The 21235-nt window shown below is 41.7% G+C and overlaps 1 protein-coding gene across 2 annotated transcripts in view; it reads left to right on the forward strand.

The window, feature by feature from the left end:
- Nucleotides 1-449: 449 nt before the first annotated feature.
- Nucleotides 450-21235, forward strand: part of SEPSECS (Sep (O-phosphoserine) tRNA:Sec (selenocysteine) tRNA synthase) — a 50264-nt gene continuing 29478 nt past the window's right edge. Inside the window, exons 1-5 of one of the 2 annotated variants that reach the window (XM_035005204.1) lie at nt 450-480; nt 14721-15100; nt 15914-16068; nt 18381-18499; nt 18819-18977. In XM_035005204.1, the coding sequence (XP_034861095.1) occupies nt 14987-15100; nt 15914-16068; nt 18381-18499; nt 18819-18977 (547 nt within the window). In that variant the 5' untranslated portion in view covers nt 450-480; nt 14721-14986. The other variant, XM_035005205.1, reaches the window with a different exon arrangement.

Genomic DNA, 21235 nt, shown 5'->3' on the forward strand with positions numbered 1-21235 from the left:
AGGTGTTCTGTCTGGCAAGCGCTTCTCTTCCAATTGGCAATCAAAGTCACCCAGACTCTTTTCATCTTGTCACTCTGCCACTTTGATGGTTAATTTTCTGTGTCAACTGGACCAGTGCCCAGATATGTGGTAAGACATTATTTCTGAGTGTGTCTGTGAGGGTTGTTCCCAGGTGAGGTTAACATTCGAAGAAGTACACTGGGTAAAGCAGATTACCCTCCCCTAGTGGGGAAGCCTTATCCAATCTCTCACAGGCCTGAATAAAATAAAAGGCTGAGTAAGAAAGAATTCTTTCTGCCCGACTGTCTTTGCGTTGGAACATGGGTCTTCTCCTTTCTTTGGGCTTGGACTTGGACCAGAGCCACATCATCAGCTTCCTGGTTTGTAGGTCTTTGGACTTGGGCTGGCACCCCACCACTCGCTTGCCAGGCCTCTAGCTGGCTAACAGCAGACCTTGGACTTCTCAGCCGCCATAATCACGTGAGCCGATTCCTCATAGTAAATCTCTTTCTCTCTCTACATCCTATGAGTTCTGTTTCTCGGGAGAACCCTGCCTAATACAGTCACCCTCTAGGGCCACGATGTAGTTGCAGTTTCAATTCTCTAGTAGCTGGGGACAGAGGGAACAGAAGACACAGCTTCTTCTTCTGGCTTGGACTAGAAAATGGCACATTTCATGTTCACTTATGTTCCGTGGGCTAGAACTCAGTCCTATGGCCACACCCGACTGCAACAGGGGCTGAGAAAAGCTGTCTAGACCAAAGGTTCTCTCTCCTTAGCTCCCAAAAAGGGAGGTTTTCTTAAGGGGAAGAGAGGGGAGAGGGAATGGCTTTGGAGTAGGCAAAACCTAGTGTCTGAAATAAGGATGAGTGCCTAGATAAGGCTACAAACTTTCATCGTAGAATCGTTTGTAAGAAAAAAATGTTTCAACCACCTAAATAAGCTATAACAGAAGACTGGCTAAATACATGATAATGGATTTATACAACAGAAAAAAAATGTGATGTTGAAAATGGTATTTTAGGGGCGCCTGGGTGGCTCAGTCTTTAAGCTTCTGCCTTGGGCTCAGGTCATGGTCCCAGGGTCCTGGGATCGAGCCCCGCATTGGGTTCCTTGCTCCGCGGGAAGCCTGCCTCTCCCTCTCCCACTCCCCCTGCTTGTGTTCTCTCTCTCGCTGTCTCTCTTTGTCAAATAAATAAATAAAATCTAAAAAAAAAAGAAAATGCTATTTTAGAAGAATACATGGTTTAGAAGTACATTGAAAACATTTATAATGCATTGTTAAGTGTCAAAAGCAGGGAACAGAACATATATATGACATATTCCCTTTTCTGGAAAACAACAAAACTGGTAAATACATGCACAGAAGAGAGGCTGGATGAACATACACCACGATTTTAACAAGTGGTTATCCCTCTGTGGGAAACTACAGCTGATTCTTGTTTTTGTCTCTTTTTTAATCTGTATTTTCTAAATTTTTTGAAATATAACAAAAATGCGTGTCATACTTTTTTAAATAATTTTTTTATTTTTTAAAAGATTTTATTTATTTATTTGAGAGAAAGAGAGCACAGAGGGAGAGTGAGAGGGAGAAGCCGACTCCCCACTGAGCAGAGAGCCCGATGTGGAGCTCCATCCCAGGACCCTGAGATCACAACCCGAGCCGAAGGCAGATGCCTAACCCACTGAGCCATCCAGGCACCCCAAAATGTGTCATACCTGAAATAATAATTATAAAAAGTTATTTTTTTAAAAAAGGGAATTGATATAGGTGACCATAAAACAAGGATAAAAAGAACAAGGTCACAGAACTGAACTGGTGACCTGGGTTTGAATCTTTGCTCTACCACTTACCAGTTTGTGACCTTGGAGGAGTTATCAACCTTTCTACATCTTGATTTCATCCATAAAATGAGAATACTGGTGATGAAAATATGCCCTCCCTGGCTTTCTGTGATGCTTAAATAAAATATTGTTCTTGTAGTTCAGTACTTGGCACACAGTAAGTGCTTGCAAGCCTTCACCACTGTTACTATGACCATTATTAGTAGTAATAGTAGAGTGTCTTGGGGCAACTTAAGGTCCTGGGATAACATGATGGTGTTTGAATGTTCTCTCCACTCCAGAGCCAAATATCAATCTTCGTAAAGAAAGCCCTGCTTCTCCCACATCAACATTGCTCTGGTTTCATCTCAGTTTCAGCACTATTCTTGTTCATGAACTTTCAAAGAAGTTCTTTGTTATTACCATCCAACCTAAACTCGGATCTCATTAAAAAAATTGCAAATTACCATCTTCATTATTTCATCTTACTAGAAGATCATACCATCAATCAGTCATCATTAAAGATCACTTCTAAAGAATTGGGGTTTTAAGCAGGTGCATTGACCACATTTTGCGGAACATCTCTCTCTCACCACCAGCACACACATACATAACACCATTCCCAGTGTTTCCTTTTATGTAGGAGTAAGTCTCCTGGTTTTCTCCAGTCCCTCCCTCCCTCCTCTCCCTCCTCCCAAACAGGCCTTTCTTCTTCCTTCTTTATGGGGAGACTGCCCTGGGCTGGGACTGGTTGTGGATAAATCTGGCTAATTTTGGATGCTGTATAGGAAGCCCATTTGGTGATGTCTCTGATATAGACTTTATCAGTAATAAAAATGATATTTTGGCCTCTATCTGCCTTATCATTTGTCTTATTTCTTTTTTTTTAAAGATTTTATTTATTTATTCATGAGAGACAGAGACAGAGACAGAGGCAGAGGGAGAAGCAGGCTCCCTGTGGAGCAGGGAGCCCGATGCGGGACTTGATCCCAGGACCCTGGGATCATGACCTGAGCCGAAGGCAGACGCTTAACCGACTGAGCCACCCAGGCGTCCCTCATTTGTCTTATTTCTTAATTGGTTCAAAGCCTGGATGGAGAAAGCAGTTTTATTTATTGGGCCGTACTCAAAGTTCCCAAGAAAAACACACACACGTGAGTTTCTTGATAATATAACTTAGTAATAATAAAGGTGGTTTTTTGTTTGACTTTCTTCATTTTTTACTAAAGCTATGGTAGGAAGCAGATAAGGAAGAGGGTGCACTGAAATATCTAAAGAAGTAAAACAATCTGACTAGAATAGGAAAGATTAGGTGAGTGCTCAGTGTGGGTTCAGTTTGCATTTTTAGGATAGGATAGTTGCTTCTCAAACTTTAATAGTGCCAAAGAATCACTTGGGGATGTTGCTGAAATTCATATGCTGATTCAACAGGTCTGGGGTGGAGCCCAAATTCCATATTTCCAGTAAGCTCCAGGTGATGCTCCTGCCTCTGGCCTGTAGACAACACTTAAACAGCAAGGGTGTAGGATATTATGAATTGCTACCTTCCATACTCAATAATCACTTATCAACTTACTTATTTTGAGGCCTATTTACATTAATAATTATTCTGCCTAATCTAATATTTATGACGGGCCTCCAATTTCCCAAGTGCACTTCTATCCAGAAAGCAAATCCTATTTCTCACCTGCCCCTACCTTTTAATGGTTCCACATTATCAGCAAAATTTTGCCACATTAACAAACCACCCTAAAATGCAGTGGCTTAAAACAACAACCATTTACTTTTGCTCACAGTCTTGTGGGTTATAATTTGGGTTGAGCCCACTTGAGGATTCTTTTGCTGGTCTTCACTGGGCTGGGGCTTGCATCTAGGGCCACCTGCAGGGCACTAGGTCGCTGTTCCCCCAGCAGTGCTGACTGTTGACTGGGGCAACGCAGAGGAACTGGACCAGGTGTTTGTCCTCATCATCCAACTAGATAGAGCAGGCTTGTTCACATGGTGGCAGAAAGATTCCATGTGCAGCATCAGGGTAAGTCCAAATGTGCGAGGCCTTTTCATACCTCTACCTGAATCACATTTGCTACCATCCACCCTACTGGTCAAAGCAAATTGCATGACCAATTTCAGCACCAGTATGACAGTTACCTAAGGGGATGGAGGTGGGAGGCAGAGGCATTTGTGGTTGCTTTTGCAATCCAACTATTCAAGTTCAAATTGGCCTTGAAGTTGGATTTTGCAACCCAACTATTCAAGTTCAAATTGGTATTCTGGTAACTCTGACTCTTATATTCCCTTACCAGGCTTGTTTTTGTCTCCACACTATTGCTCTTTCCTTTCTCTTCTCCTGGAGCACTCGTCCTATTTTTGGACAGAGCTTTAATCCACTTTCAAATGCTACCTCCCACTTAAGGTTGATGTCTAAATTGAATGGGGTCTTCAACCATATAGCACATCTCATTCAGACTATTATAGTTACCTATATACAGATGGCATCCTCCTCTACTAGATCAGATATTTCTAAAGAGTTTTTGATTGTGGCTTGCCCATGTTTATATTCCTGCAACATTCAGCAAATAATATCAATTGCTACAATTTATTGAGTGCTACTATTTATTGAGTGTAGTTCTTTTGTATATCTGTCATCTCGTACAAAGGAGGTATTCACATTGACTCCTTTCTACAGATTAGGAAAGTGAAACAGAAAAGTAAAATAATTTGTCTAAGAGCACAGAGCCAGGAAGCTGTAGAGTCAGGATTTGAACCTATATCCCTTAAGTCCAAGAGCTTGGTCTTTTCAGTTAGTCTCCTAATTGAATGAAAAGCATGGTTTTGAATAGGCCACATGCAGATAATTAAGAATTGACCAAAGAGTGTATGTTTGTCTTCTTGGGAATGCAAGTCAGGCTTTGAGGACAGAAGACAGTCCCCGAGTTAATGGGCTTTCATAGAGTCAAGCTCAGATTCTGACTCAGGTCTATAGGTTCACAAATGGTTCTCAGTTCTCTGTAGAAATGGTTCTCAGGCTCTGTAGAACTGAGTCATTGCTACGATGATTTCAGACTCACAAGGCTTGAAGAAAGTCTCCAATGCTAACTTATTAGTGTTTGGGGAGATAGAGAAGGGATAACCACACCAGCATAAGTGTCAGATGGTCAGCACGATCTTTTATCAATAGGGAAACTAAGGTGAGAAGGTTGCAGACTGTGTTTGGTTCCTGCCCCTTTCCAAAAACAATCTGAGCCCATTGCAAAGGGAGTTGCTATTTTTTTTTTTAAGGATTTTATTTATTTATCCATGAGAGACAGAGACAGAGAGAGAGAGAGAGAAGCAGAGGGAGAAGCAGGCTCCCAAGGAGCAGGGAGCCCGATGCGGGACTCAATCCCAGGACCCCGGGATCATGACCTGAGCCGAAGGCAGACGCTTAACCATCTGAGCCACCCAGGCACCCCGGGAGTGGCTATTTTTAAGTAATACAGTCACCAGTGAGGCATGATGAGTCATTCTTGATGAAAAGGCTGAATCTGCCAAGCCAATGGGAAGACTCATATTGAGTCGTCAGTGCTCCATCTTTCTCGGGCAATACCGGACAAATTCTTTTCTCTCAACGTCTCTGTTTTCAGCATTCCATAGGAAAGTCAGTATTGAATGGGCTTCACTTCCTTGGTTTAGGATTGTGAAGCTGACTGTATTCTGGTAACTCTGACTCTTATATTCCCTTCCCAGAATTATGATTGCAGTTTGGGCTGCTGTCATAGGGGATGACAATGCCTTCGGCTTAGTTACTCAGGGATAGGGCATTTCGTCAGTCTTTCTGTAGGTGTGAATAACACAGGCAAAATAATTATTTATTTTTGGTGAAGTGAATGGACGCTTTAAATTTGTTTTTCACTTGTAAAAAATGTGGTACATAAGTGAGATTCTGAAGGAAAAAAATGCAAACTCCTAGAGCAGCAGTTAGGATTGAGTGCAGGAAACAGACAAGACTCTAGATATTTTAACTATGAAGGGACTTTGTGTAGGGAGTAAGACGTTTACAAAATCTTTAGGAGCTCTAGAGATGTGGACTCTAGACTGGGCTTCTAGAACTGCCTCCCAGAATACTGCAGAACTGACCCACCGAGGGAGCTAGCACCTCTCAGACCACCGTGGGGGCAATGGGGCCAAGAAGCCATCCCTGAGACCGTTCTTGTGTCAGGAAGCCACACTGCCTCTGGACACCCAGAGGACAGACCCTAAAAACCCTCACGTCTCTGCTGCCTTGCTTGCCAATGACAACACAGTGGAAAGAAGCAAGAAAATGCCCTCCACCTTCCAAGTCTCATGCATGTATATCTAATGGGCTACACTTAATTTGCTTCTAGAATGCTCGTTGGGAAGGAGTTTGGAGAATGTAGTTTGTAGTTATCCAGCCTCAAGTAAGGTCCTCGAGAAGGAAGCTGAGTGAGCCAGTCCACACGCGGGTCCAGTGGCTTCCTCACTACCATGACCACGACTTGTTGTAATAGCAGAGATCATGGTGTCACATTTTCTGAGCGCTCCTCTGGGCCACATGCTGGGCTGAGCCCCTGCCATCCCTCATTGCCTTCCCCTCACTATTATGATGCCCCTCTTGCAGAGATGCAAGCTGGGGCCTAGAGAGATTGGGTAATTCACACGAACTTGTGGGGAGGATAAAAAGAGCCAGTTATGGACTCCATCTGTCTGATTCCAGAGCCGCTGTCCCCAACGCTGCTTGACCACTCACCATTATCCTGGCTCTACCACCCGCCCTCTCTCTGTGTCAAAGGCCTGGGAAACTCGTCCTCACTCTCTTTCAAGTGTCAGCAAGCCCCAGGCTCTGGGCCAGTTCACAGACCCCTGACAAGTTTCCTGCAGCTTTTCTCTTGCTCCTGCTTTTACAGGGGATTATCTCCATCTCCGCAGTTTTAGAGCTCAGAGGCAGCTTTCTCTACCTACCTCTCCACCCTCTGGAGAGAGAACTGCTTTACTCATCCCAGGGAAGGTCTTAAATTACCTTCTGCTACATCCACATCGACTTTTATTTCATCTCTCTCCATCTGAAATAGAGAAGATGAAGGCGAGACCAAGCTTTCTGAATTCTGAGTCTCAGCAAAATGTAATTACTACTTTTTTTCCCCCTAATCACAGGAGACTTCTCTGAGCAACCTAGTTACTGATTCTGCTCTTCCCCCATTCCCTCCCTCCTTCCAACTGCTCTTTGAAGCTTGATGTTGGCGTGAAAGTTATTTTGCTTCGAATTGCTTAAAAGGCCTCATTAATGAGGTTGATGACAGCCAGATCCTGCCATGCTTCTCAAGACACTTGTCATTTCCCTTACCCCAAACATTCTGGAACACATGTGAATGGAATGACAAAATGGCACGGTCCTTATTTATCTGCATCTGCCAATGGAAAATATCTCCTCCACAATTCAAAATGCCCTCATAATCTGAGATGTCACCGATTTGTTCCCCGGTGTCTGCCTTCTGTCCTCTCTCCTCACCTGGGTTCATTCAGCAACCACCAAATGATAAACAATCTTTGGAACCCATTCTTATCGTTTCTCCATTGAAAAATGTTTGTGAATGCATCCCATGTGCCAGGCACTGCGCTAAGTGCTAGGAAGAGTAGGTGAATAAATAGAAGCTTCCATCTAGACATTACATAAGCAATCAATTCATAAAAGAATTTTAAGTGAATATATATAGCATTTACTTCAAATTAAGTTCCCGCTTAGATAAGACGTTCAGGGAAGGCTTCTCAGATGAGGTGACATCTATACTGAAGGGGAACTGGAAGCCAGCCATGCAAAATGAAGAGGGCAAAACCACTGAGGGCTGCAGGCAGAGCATGTGGATAGGTCCTGAGGTGAGAAAGGAAACAGGTGTGTTTCAGGGTCTGTAGGGAGGTCAGTGAGGTGGAAGCTCACCAGTTGAGGGAGGACAGTGCTTGGTGTCAGTGGGGGACCAGACCTTGCAGGGCCTTACAGGTCAAGATCAGGAGTCTGGACTGCATGCTCAGTGTGATGGGAAAACTTTAAAGGGGAAGCATGTGATTTGATATATAGTTAAAAGGTACTTCTCGCTGCTGAGTGGGGACTGGAGTGGGATCAGGGGTGATAAGCCAAAGTGGAAGCGGAGAGACCACTGCATTTGTCCAACAAGAGATGGCAGAGGCCTGGTCCAGGTGGTGGCATGGGACGTGGGGAGAAATGGGTGGGGTGAGGCATGATGACATTGCTGATGGATGAGGTGTGAGTGATGCTGGAGCAGAGGCGTCTATGATGCCCTCCGCACTTTCAGCCTCAAGGAATCCCGGCACCACTATGGTGGGGTGCTCTTCTGTTCACGCAGTTTAATGGGCTTTGTGACTCAGTACACTTCTGGGCAGCTTGCCCTCTCTCCCGTTCTGGTTCTGCTCTTGTTATTCCATCCACATCGCAGTGGACAGAGCCCTGATACTATGTACTGACAGGGCGGGGGAGTGGGAGAGAGTACAGGCTCTGGAGTCAGAAGCCTGCTCACAATGCTATTTCCCTTGACCAGAGGTGCCATCCTGCCTGGCTTTTCTGACACTCAGCTTCCTAGCTGTAAAATGGAGAGAGGATACCCATACCTGCATTGTAGTGTTGCTGGGAGGACTGGATGAACCACTGCAGGTAAAGTTAGAGCTGCGCCTAGCAGAGGGGCTCTGTACGAATGCTTATTAGTGTAAATCCAAGGACCAAGTGCTTTTGAACTGCCTGTATTTCACTCTGGGACCGCCCTGACAGCAGGATTTAGCGCTTCAAGGCATCCCCCAAATAGACCCAAACCTAGAGTGGATTAACAAGAAAAGACTATTTTACTAAGCATTTCGCAGGGAGATGGAAGATGGGGATTTCCTCTAGAACGTACAGCATTTCACTTCAAATCCCTCATTGAAAATCTGGCCCCTGCTCTCCCTCCCTGGCCCTTCGCTGCCCAGCAACCTCCCCCCCCCCCCGCCTTCTTGCAGCTCCCCTGGCCTTTGGACCTGGACTCTCCTCACTTTACCTGTAGCTTTTTTTTTTTCACCACTAATGGTTTTGCTAATCTTCTCTTTGTTTTCTATTTCTCTGATTTCTGGTCTTTCTTATTTCTTTCCTTCCATATTCTTGGGTTTATTTTCTGTTCTTTTACTAGATTTTGAGATAAAATCTTAGCTCTTTGTTTTAAGCCTTTTTTTTTCTACTATATGCTTCCCCCCCCGACTTACCCCACTCCCTTACTGTATACTTTTAAAGTTTCCTTCTGAGTGTGGTTTTAGCTATTTCCTGTAAATCTTGATACGTGGTGTTTTTTATTACCGTTCAGTTCAAAAGTCTTTTTAATTTTTACTATAAATTTTCTTTGATATATGGGTTACATTTAATTTCCAAATAAGCCTTATTTTTGTTATGGATCCTTAGCTAAGTTGCATTGTGTCAGAGAGTGTGTTTTGCCTGATTTCACAGCTTTGAAATTTGTTGTGACTTGAATGACCCAGGATATATAGTCAATTCTGGTAAATGTTTCATGTGAGCTTGAAAAGAATGTATGCTTTGCAGTTTGATATAGTGTTCTATGAGTGTACATTAGGTCAAGGTACTAAACATGGTGTTTCCGTATCTTTACTAATTTTGGGGTTAACTTTTACTGTCAGTTCAATATCCCAGTATGACTGTAAATTTGTCTATTTTTCCTTTTGTCGGCTTTGACTTTATGTATTTTAAAACTATGTTATTATGTATATGCAAATTTAGAAATATTCTATCTTCCTGGTGAATTGAATCTTTTATCATTATGAAGTTTCCTCTTTATGTTTAATAACAGATACAACTTGATTACGAATAGAGGAGTCCTCTGGAACCTTAATAGTTCCTCTGTTGAGCATTTAATATTACAATTCCATTTGCAGAGTAAGTCTCTCCTTATTAAATTTGCAGGGGTGCTATCACAGAGCAAAAGGTAATGTTTTTCATTCAAGGGTGCAAGCGCTACAGTTAAGGGCTAGGAGGTAGAAAAAATCTGGGGGTTGAAAGACCTATTGTGTATGTTTATTCTGAGGAAGACGTTGAGCAAGGCAAGGGGTTTAATGTAGTAAGAGTAGCAGCCTTATCTACTAGGAATTGATTAGGTTGACCATCTATATTTATCCATCTTGAGTGTTTAAGGGTAAGTCAGGATATTGGGAGCTGTTTCCTTCTTCCGAGTACCCTCTTTGATCAGAATTGAGGGTTTTTCTTTGTGCCTGGTTTTTCTTTTGTAAGACGGGACATTCTTTTTGCCAGTGTCCCTTCTTTTACAACACCTACAATATCCTTGTCAAAAATAGTTGCTTGGGAGCTGTGCCCCCTAGCTGTTTGACCTGCAAGATCATAATTTTAGATTCTGTCTCATTTTTATTCTAAACCCTTCTTTTTTCCCCAAATTTTGATTGAAATCCTAGTTAGTTAACATAATATTGGTTTCAGGAGTAGAATTTAGTGATTCATCACTTACATACAACACCCAGTGCTCATCACAAGAAGTGCCCTCCTTAATACCCATCACCCATTTATTCTAAACGCTTCTTAAAATGTTCTAACAAGTGTTCAGCAAAGGTGCTATTTCCTTTTCTATTTTTGAATCAGGCTTCAGCTTCAGGTTTAACTCCATTGACAGATTGAGATGAAAGGGCTGTTTTTACACTGACACCTCTGTGAACTCCCGAATGTTGTCAGAGGGATTTTCTAGTCTAGCACAAAAATCTCTTATATATATATATATTATATATATATAATATATATATATATTTTACCATTTTTCTGTTTTCATGATTAAATTATGGTCCAATCAATTTTTGTTGGAAATGTTTAGGGATACTACTGGTGAGAGACTTTGCCCTACTTTTCAGGCCTTTTTTTTTTTTTTTTTTTTTTGACCCTAGCTTCATTATGGACAACGAGATCCTATAGATCCCTCTCTGGGTCAATCCAATCAGCTTTTGCTATTCAAGATTTAGCATCTGTGGTCCTGACCAACATATGTATAAGCTGATGTAGGTTAGGTAACCCTGAATCATATGCACCCAAAAGAATTGTTCTAGGAATAGTTGCTGGTCTTGTTGGGGGTCTTGTAGGGAGGTCCTTAACTATAGCTCTTAATTCATCTTGGGTCGAAAGTTTAAATTCTACAGTTACCTGCATATCTGGCTCATAAGAGAGATGGATCATTAAGCAACTGACATTTTATGGTGTTAGGAGGTCCTTGGGAAAACATACAGGGTCTTCTCAAGAGGAAGAGACAGACGTAGTTGACAGAAGCGATGAAAGACAGAGATGAGAAGGATAAAGAGGAAGAGGGAAATTGGATATAGGGAGGCAAGTGGAGGACAAGGAGAGGGAGGATTTACTAGGAAATGAGTCTAGTTCCTTGTTGCTTAGGCTTGTCAAATTGCTCACTAGCTTTGGCCAAAGTATCTTTTAATGAAATAATTTTTGAACCAGAATTTCTATTGGAGGCTTCTGTATACCAATTAAAAACTGCTGTCCATTGACCTAAGAAATCCTAATTCCCCTTCTTTTCTAGGGTACCTATTAAATACAAAATTTATTCAAGTCAAATGTTCCACAGACTGGCCACAGCTGAAGTTATGCCACTGAGAGAGCTAGCCACCAGAACTGGGATTGTAATGACAAAACATATAAGAAGCAGCAGTTTTTCCTGGAGGAGGAGCGGATTTAGGCCTGGACAACCCCAGGAGAGCCGGCAAAGCTTGGCTGAAAGTGATGCTTGTGTTCATTGTGTGTCAGCGCCCCCCCCCCACCTGAGGGCTGGCCCCCTCCAAACACTGACCCCTTGGCAGGTAGAATAGTGGAGTGAGCCCTCTCTCTGAATTAAAGGCAAATTCTCAGGACAAAAAAAAAAAAAATCAAGGTGGAAGGAGTGCCTCACCCAGTTTTATTAGTGACCAATGGTGAAGTTTGTCCAAATGGATGCCCATCTGGTGAGAACTGCAAACTCACTGTCTGTGAGGCTGGCTCGAACAACAGGCTTATAGGGCCTATGTCTGTGTTCTACTCTATCATTCTCCTTCTTATGACAAATAGTACTTTCAGATAACACAATACAAAATAAAAGTACAAAAGAGAGCCCCCCAAAAAGGATGAAAAAGAATAGCCTGATTCCACCCAGGATAGCGTAAGTAGAATAAATAGCTGAGGAACTCAATGCAAAGATAGCAGAGTTCAGACCCAGCTCTGATGATGTTGGCACAGACGTGACAAGCCACATGCAGCAAGGTACAAGGGTCCTCTGTGGGGACCGCATCGGGTCAGAGGCTGGGGTCCATGGTGATGGACAGTGCAGACCGTGTCTCAGTGGAGTCTCCAGGAAAGCTGTGGCAAGAAACAAAGACCACCCAAGTAATAAACAGAGACTATTCATTCAGAGCTTGCTAGGGGAAGGGAGTTAGTCACCATCACTTGGATTTGGCAGACTCAAGGGCAGCCAGGGAAGTGGAAAAGCTTTATGGTGAAAAAATGGGAAGGGTTCAGATGTGCTCTGATTGGGGGTTGTTGGCAAGGGGAAGATGGAGGTAGGCTAATTAGAAAAGAGCATCTTAGATCATTGGTTTAGGGAGAGTATATTTGGCTTTCTCTGCTTGGTCCTGAGTTGGAAGCGAGTGAAAAAATTGGGAAGCTGGCAGGCATCAGCTGAGTCCTAACTGTTCCGGCAAGATTGCTGCAGGGGTTTTGGTTTGGCTTCCTGGGCTACTTGCTGCAGAGATTATGGATGGGGGTACTTATCCTCTCAGGCAGGTCTGGTCCTTGTCCAGTCTATCAAGGGAAGATGGCATTGTGCAATTACATCTCATTTAATCATTGTAACGATCTCCTCCATGTCTCTGTTTTACAAGTGAGGAAAGCAAAGCTCAGGGAATATGAGTAATGTATCCAAAGTCACACAACTAGTTAACACAAGCAAAATTCATACCTATGAATGTTGGATCTATTTTTAACCATGTTACGTCTTATAAGGGCAATGAAATTATTCTGATGTTGCCCTATTAAAGATATTAGATGCTCACTAAGTACTCCTTGGGTGAGAGAATGGATGAAAATAATTTCAGAACACTTCTTTCACAATTGCCTCCAGAGCCTGTATTTTTTTTTTTTAAATAACTTATATGAGGGCAGAGCTTGCTGATGGATTTAGTTTCTAGAAACAAAGATTTTTCCAAATTAAGACCAGTAAAGAAGGTGAGAGAAACTGCTGGCTCAGAAACCTAGTGTGTCCACTCAGTAATGAGATGGATCTTGTGATTTTTGCACATTTGCCTATGATCGCCAAATCAGCTTTGAAGGCTTTCCCAAAGGAGAAGTTGCAAGAATAGTTGTATTTGGGGAGTAAGAACTCTTCACAAGTTTAAAGGTTGATGCTTACTTAAAAAAATAAGCTAAATTCTCATTATTTTTGTGGTTTATCTTTCTGTGTAATTTTACAAAGTTCTCAAATGGTCTATCATTCAATAAATATTTGTCAAGTATCTATTATGTGTTTAGTTCTGTGCTTTGAACACAGATATCAAATACTGCCTTTGTCAAACCGGCTCACAGTCTAGTTGAGGAAAACAGAAAATTAACATCTGGAATGCAGTTTGACAAGTGCCAGGCTGACAAATGGTGGGTATCGATACCCTGGGAACATGTAGCTAAACATTCCTGGGAGTGGCAGGGAGGTCAGAGCCTGATCTGCAGCATTTGTTGATTTCCACGGTGTAAATACTCCCACCATGGCCAATTTCAAACTTCCAACATGATGCCACTAAAAAGGGAGCTGGAAAGACGTATACAGCAGTACACCATTATGCTGTATTTCCACTGTCCAGATTCAAGAGATGTAAATGATCTCAAAAGTGCAGGTAACAGTAAAGTGTAGAAAACATAAGTAGGAAGTGGTAAGTTTGTGTATTTACCACGTTTGCCTTTCATATAGTTTACTGTAAACTTACATAATCTATTGTTAAAAAGCAGCTGTATTTTTTTTTTTTTTAAGATTTTATTTATTTATTTGCGAGAGAGAGAATGAGAGACAGAGAGCATGAGAGGGAGGAGGGTCAGAGGGAGAAGCAGACTCCCCGCCGAGCAGGGAGCCCGATGTGGGACTCGATCCCGGGACTCCAGGATCATGACCTGAGCCGAAGGCAGTCGCCTAACCAACTGAGCCACCCAGGCGCCCAAAAAGCAGCTGTATTTTAAAACCAGCTCACAAAATTCCTGAACATTTAACAATCAGCTCTTGCAAAGCAAGTATGAACCAGTTCGAGTGGACTCCAGCACACCACTGAACACGAACAAGGTCCGGAATTACTGTAGGCTCACCTAAGCAGAAGAGTGCAAGGAAACTGGAGGCAGGGATCCTACCTTTTCATTTCTGTATCTCCCATACCGAGCGCTAGGTTGTTCAATGGTCAGAGCTGTTTATTAATTCAGTATGGAAATTTTTTTTTAGCCCCTACTATATTCTGGGCACCGTTCTAGGCGCTTGGGGGGGGGGACAGCAGCGAAAACCAAGTCCGTATCTTTCGGAAGTTTACATCCATAGGTGTGTGGGTGTGGGGTACAAAAAAATGTAAAGTCAGGTGGTGGGTGGTAAGTGCTGGGGCTAAAAATTCTGTAGTGCAGAGGACGAAAGGAGTGAGGCTCTGCTATTTCATAGCGGGCTGTCAGGCAATAGAACATGTTGAGACCTACGAAAGTAAGGATGGAAGATTCTAGAATATGAGAGATACGGCGTAAGACTGAAGCACAGACTGCGCAAATCTCACCATTCAACGGGGCTGGAACACAGAGTAAGCTACGGAAGTTTTTCTGCAGAGAAGCCCACACAGTTCCCCTTTACTTTCCCCAGCCCCTCTGCACAAATGCAAAATCTTCCTTCAAGTCCGTCTCAGGAACACTCTCGGACACGGGCTAAACGCAACGGACACCCCCGCGCAAGATCAAGTCCACGGTTTCCGGCGCACAAGCTAGGGCGGTTTGCGCATGTGCAGAAGCGAGACAAGATTTTTGTCCCAAGGCCTTGCCGTACCGTCCGGGCGGCGAGTTGCATCCTGGGTTCAGTAAGCGCGTACGGCGTGTGTCGAGTGTTCCCTCGCCGCTGTCGCCACCGCCGAAATGAACCGCGAGAGCTTCGCGGCGGGCGAGCGGCTGGTGTCGCCGGCTTATGTGCGACAGGGCTGTGAGGCCCGCCGCTCGCATGAGCACCTCATACGGCTGCTTCTGGAGAAGGTACCGAGCTGTCGGGTCCCTCCCCAGCTGCCGCGCCCCCCACAGCCTCTGGCTCCGCCCAGCGCCCTTTTAGTCCTGCGTCCTGCCCACCGGCTCCCGTCTGTCGGTTGAGACCTGTCCCCAGAGTCTCTCGCAGCTTGGCGTGCGTGGTGCTGACTTGCGCTCGGCTCCTCAGCCTCACCATAAACCAGCAAAACCCAGAGAGTGTTGTTAGGGAGCTTGTGGGAGTCCGGATTTTGAGTCCTGTTTTTCCCGAACTTCGGGGTGTGGAAGGGAGGGGAAGTCCCAGTTGCTTTACTGTTTTGTTTGCGAGAAGGGCAAAGTTCGCATCTTCCGTCTTTCACTACTTCCAAGGGGGACGCTTTGTGTTTGTAAACCAGGATATAGAAACTCGAACCAAGAACTGCTGCAGAACCTCGCAGGTCTCGTTCCTGCCAGTACCCCGAATTTTAATTGCGCGCAAGTTTGACAAGCCGTAGTCTTAGCAGTCCGGTTTGAAGAATCGTCATTGAAGATACGGTTTTTGGTTTTCAGTTACCTTAACTGCAACTTCAAACTGAGTAAATGTCATCGTATTCATTTATTATCCCTTCTGAGAATCTGTAGATAATTGTAATGCAGTGTAACAAATGTTTTGCCTCTCTGAGGTTTCTTCGTTGTGCTGAATTGATGTCTGAAATTGAGAAAGCAAGAAGCATGGCAAAATACACATTGCAGAGTTTAAAAAAATTCATTGAAGTACGGTTCTAGGGGATGGTTTTCTGAAATAAAAGTTTTTGTTTGTTGGTTTTTGCTTTTGTTTTTTTTTTTCAGGGCAAGTGTCCAGAGGATGGTTGGGATGAAAGTACACTTGAACTTTTTTTACATGAACTTGCAATCATGGATAGCAACAATTTCCTGGGCAATTGTGGTGTGGGAGAAAGGGAAGGGAGAGTGGCATCTGCCTTAGTTGCTCGGCGTCATTACAGGTATATTTTTAAAGTAGAAAGCCTTTCTTTCTTTCTTTCTTTTTTTTTTTTTGTTAAAAACCATGGTGTTAATACTAATCATATTAAATTATAAAATATCTGTTGGTGACCTACTTCTTCCCTATTCAAATGGGCGTATAAACCAGATGCAACAGGGAGATGGAAACAGTTTAAGTAGTTGCTTTTTCAAGACAGTCCGGTGAAGGTTCTAGTTATCCTGTCATGTCTGAGTGTTTAATAACAATACTGCCTATACACTTAACATAATAAGCCTGTTTGGTTGTAAGAGTTTAAAATATGTTAAGGTTGTTTATAGTTTGCCGTATTTCTTTTCTGACATTGCAAGTTTTTTTAGAGAATGATACGTAGGTAGAACTTTAAAATGTTCATCAGTATCTAAACTGAATCCTATTTTATAAATAGCTTTCTTTGTTGCAGTAGATGCAGGAAAGGTATGCTAAACTTGATTTAAGATTATTAAGTCACTTTTTTCTTTTGCAATATTTTAGAAAGCTTTTCATCAATCTGCTAACCATTTAATTGGTAGTGTTTCCAAATATCATTTCTCTGTTCTTCCAGTTTTATGTGAAATATAGGTAAACTTTTAAAAACTCCTGTCTTGAAATTTTCAGTGGTGAAATTTTCCTGTGGATAGTAGAATTTTATTTCAACAAAACCATTGCAGTCAGAACTAATGATAATGAATCTAGAACTTGGATGAAAAATTCGTGGTTAAAATGGGCTGATAACATGATTTATAATATTTGTAAAAAAATGCTTTGTACATTAGGTTTCAGTGGTGATGAAATATGACACTAGTGTTCTCTGATAATCGCAGAGTGACGGATTTCTGATCTAACTATAAAGTACAAACAAACTTTTAATTTTGAAAAATATTCAGAGGTATCTTGCAAGTGTATAATGTCATCTAATTTAAAATGAATGGATTTGCACACTGATTTTCAAGGAGTATATACAGTTGACCCTTGAACAATATGGGTTTGAACTTTGCAGGTCCATTTACAAGTGGATATTTTTCAATGAATGCAGGACAGTATTGTAAATGTATTTGCTCTTCCTTATGATCTTCTTAATAACATTTTCTTTAACTTGTTTTCTTGTAAGAAAACAGTATATAATACATATACAAAATATGTGTTAATCAACTATTTATGCTATTGGTAAGGCTTCCGGTCAACAGTAGGCTATGAGTAGTTAAGTTTTGGGGGGAATCAGTTATACATAGATTTTTGACTGTGCAGGCCTCCCCTAGCCTCCCCATTCAAGGGTCACCTGTAATATATATATATTTTTTTAAGATTTTATTTATTTGACAGAGACACAGCAAGAGAGGGAGCACAAGCAGGGGGAGTGAGAGAGGGAGAAGCGGGCTTCCCACGGAGCAGGGAACCCGATGCGGGGCTTGATCCCAGGACCCTGGGATCATGACCCGAGCCGAAGGCAGACGCTTAACAACTGAGCCACCCAGGTGCCCCACACCTGTAATATTTTTTAAATTAAGGCTGTATTTGAAATAGCAGCTCATCCCCATTGGAACTTAATCCACTGCTCTGGTTAAGGAAATGGAAAGAAAGAAGGGAATCTAATGTTGCATATATTCTGGTTTTCCATTCCTGCTAACAAACCACCTCAAAACTTAGTGGCTTAAAACAGTAATTTAGTATTATCTCTCACAGTTCTGTGGGTTAACTGGGCTAAGCAGGATAATTAGTGCTTCCAGTCTCTCATGCAGTTGTAGTCAGATGTTGGCTGAGAGTTTAGTCATTAGGTTCAACTGGGCAGTTTATCCAGGTTGACTCACTTAGACCGCTGGGAGCTCAGATGGCCTCCGCAGGTGGGATCTGGCATGGCATCTGGATTATAGGCGGGAGCTCCCACAAGAGCAAGCCCTTCAAGAGGCCAGGTGAAGCTTTAAGGCTTCTTTGACCTAAATCAGAAATTCCAGAACATCACTTCCACTAGATTCTTCCTGGCCAAGCAAGTCACTAAAGCCAGTGCACATCCAAGTGAAGAGGAATTTGATTCCATCTCTTGATGTTGGCAGTAGTGTGTGGGCATAGGGAGAAAAGGAATTGATGGTGGCCATCTTTGGAGACTAGCTACCACAATGTAATTGATGAATTTGTTTCAATTTAGGGTATTTTTACATTATTAATAGTTTATGAAGTGTATCTGTAATAGTCAAGTGTTGCTTCTGCTGTTTTTTTGATTATTGTATCTGTATACTTATACAGTGGATTACTTAGAACACCGAATATTTTTGTTCAGTTGTTGGCCCATTTTTTGCTTAGGTTCATTCATGGAATTGGACGATCGGGTGATATTTCTGCTGTGCAGCCAAAAGCTGCAGGTTCTAGCCTTTTGAACAGAATTACCAATTCTTTGGTCCTGGACATCATAAAGTTGGCTGGTATGTATTATATTAATCATAATACTTTTGGGTGACCAGCCACACACACCTTTGCTTAATATCTTTTATTAATGCCTCTTTCCAAACAGGTTCTAAATGGCTCTTGAAAAGACATATTTTTAAAAACCCTTTAGAAAAAGATAGAAAATCAGAGCCATAAGCCTAGAGGATGAATTTGGCAGTGAGTTTCCTGAGGTCGAGTACAGAGGAAGCACTGTCTATAACTCTTATATTTGATTGAAGAATTCTATCATTTCTTCAAGAAGGATGCTGTTTTTTCAGTGGAATAACTAATTTCTCCTTTACTTCTTATTTTTAGGTGTCCCTACAGTGACCAACTGCTTTGTAGTTCCCATGGCAACTGGTATGAGTCTAACCTTGTGTTTCTTAACATTACGACATAAAAGACCAAAGGCAAAGTATATTATATGGCCGAGAATAGACCAGAAGTCCTGCTTTAAATCCATGATCACTGCAGGTAAAAGAAGAGAAATGACATATATAATGTAGAAAATTCACCCTTTTTATATAGAGGTAGATTAATGAAAAAGAAACTGTGTTCCTATTCCACCTTTTTATTATAATAAAATACACATAATAAGATTTACTATTTTAATAAGTTTTAATTAATTAATTTATTTAAAAAAATTATTTATTTATTTATTTATTTATTTGAGAGAGAGAGAGAGCAAGCATGAACAGGGGGAGGGGGAAGAGGCAGAAGGAGCAGGAGAAGCAGATTCCCTGCTTAGCAGGGAGCCCAATGCTAGCTTAGTCCCAGGACCCTGAGATCATGACCTGAGCTGAAGGCAGACGCTTAATGACTGAGCCACCCAGGCGCCCCAATTTTAATAATTTTTAAATGTATGGTTCTATGACATTAAATACATTCACAAGGTTGTACAATCATTAGGTAACACCATCTCCAGAACTTTTTCATCCTCTTAAACTGGATCTCTACCCATTAAACAATAACTCCTCCCTCCCCACTACCGCCAGTTCCTAGCAATCACCATTTTACTTTCTGTCTCTATGAACTTGACTACTCTGGGTCCTTCATGTAAGTGGAATATAGAGTATTTGTCCTTTTGAGACTGGCTGATTTCATAGAGCACAATATCTTTAAAGTTCATCCATGTTATAGCATGTATCAGAATTTCTTTCCTTTTTTTTTTTTTAAGATTTTATTTATTTATTTGACAGAGAGAGAGAGAGAGCGAGAGCAGGAACACAAGCAGGGGGAGTGGGAGAGGGAGAAGCAGGCTTCCTGCCGAGCAGGGAGCCTGATGTGGGACTCGATCCCAGGACCCTGGGATCATGACCTGAGCCGAAGGCAGACGCTTAACGACTGAGCCACCCAGTCGCCCAAGAATTTCTTTCCTTTTTAAGGTTAATACTCCACTGTATATATTTATATCTCACATTTTGTTCTTTCTTTCATTCATTGATGGACACCTGGGTTGCTTTCACCTTTTGGTTCTTGTGAATAATGCTGATGTGAATATGGGTGCACAAATAACTGTTTGAGTCCCTGCTTTGAATTCTTTGGGATATATACTCCGAAGTGGGATGGCTGTATCGTATGTCCCTATTCTTTGAAATGGGGATGTGATTACCTGTCATAAAATTGTTTTGATATTAAGCAGGATGACATATGAAATACCCAGCAGTAATCCCTGGAGCATAAAGGGTGCTAAGGGGCTTCAGGAATGGTGATTGTATATACATAAGTAGAATACATATAAATTATTACCATAAATCAGAGTGTAAGGACCCAGGCATCATTACATAGAGGTGAGACAAAAACTTTACGTTGGTATTTTAGTATTTAGCTTGCTTAAGTCAAGGTGAATTTGGGAATTTAAGGTTAATTTTGAATAGCTTCAGTATGTTATATGAAGTGAACTATATTGGCCTGTAATTAAACCACATAAATAATCCTAAAGAAATTCATGTAAAGGGATTCATAGTTATGACATATAGTAGAAACTGATAGACTTTCAAAAGATATACTCATTTACTTTAAGTGGTATAAAGTTGTCAAGTCTGTTTATTTACATCCTGTTAACCAAAGAACTACTACCAAACTTATGGGAAAGATTGCCATATTGAAAAATTGGAAAATTTTCCAAAAGATCTTAGGATTTGTACTAAATTTACAGTTTATCCTTTCTTAGGATAGCCTATATTCTTAGGAAGCAAGATAGTTGTATTCTCAAAAAAACCTTGCATTATAAATGTTTGAAAGCAAAAATAGGGTTGGGTCTAGAGAATTTGAAAAATAATAGAAAATTAGCTGTCATTAGGAAGCACTACTTATTTAAGTTTTGTTTGTTTTAAAAGCTATGAAGGTATAGATCTAAAACCTGGACATCTCTGAACCAACATAATTGATCATTTTATAGTGGCCAGGTTTTTATATTTCTATAGATAGAATGCAGACAACTTGACATGGGTTATAAAACATAGAAGAAAACTACTTGCTCATAACTGTGCTTTAATTTGCTGTGTGACCTTGGGGAAACCACTTAATTTTCCTGAACTTTGGCTCCCTTATCTTTGAAATGAGTTAGTTGAGCTAAATGGTTTCTAAATCTCGTATAGCACCTAAATGTATGAGTCCAGCCTGCTATAGATTTGCTATTTGGGAAGACTGAAGATGTGACTACATAATAACATTACATGTAAAATTTCCCAAGTTTATTTTCTATCCAGTTTGTAAGACTCAAGCAATTA

Source organism: Mirounga leonina, unplaced genomic scaffold, assembly GCF_011800145.1.
Source record: "Mirounga leonina isolate KUSES-001 unplaced genomic scaffold, KU_Mleo_1.0 Mir_129, whole genome shotgun sequence".
NCBI lineage: Eukaryota > Metazoa > Chordata > Mammalia > Carnivora > Phocidae > Mirounga > Mirounga leonina.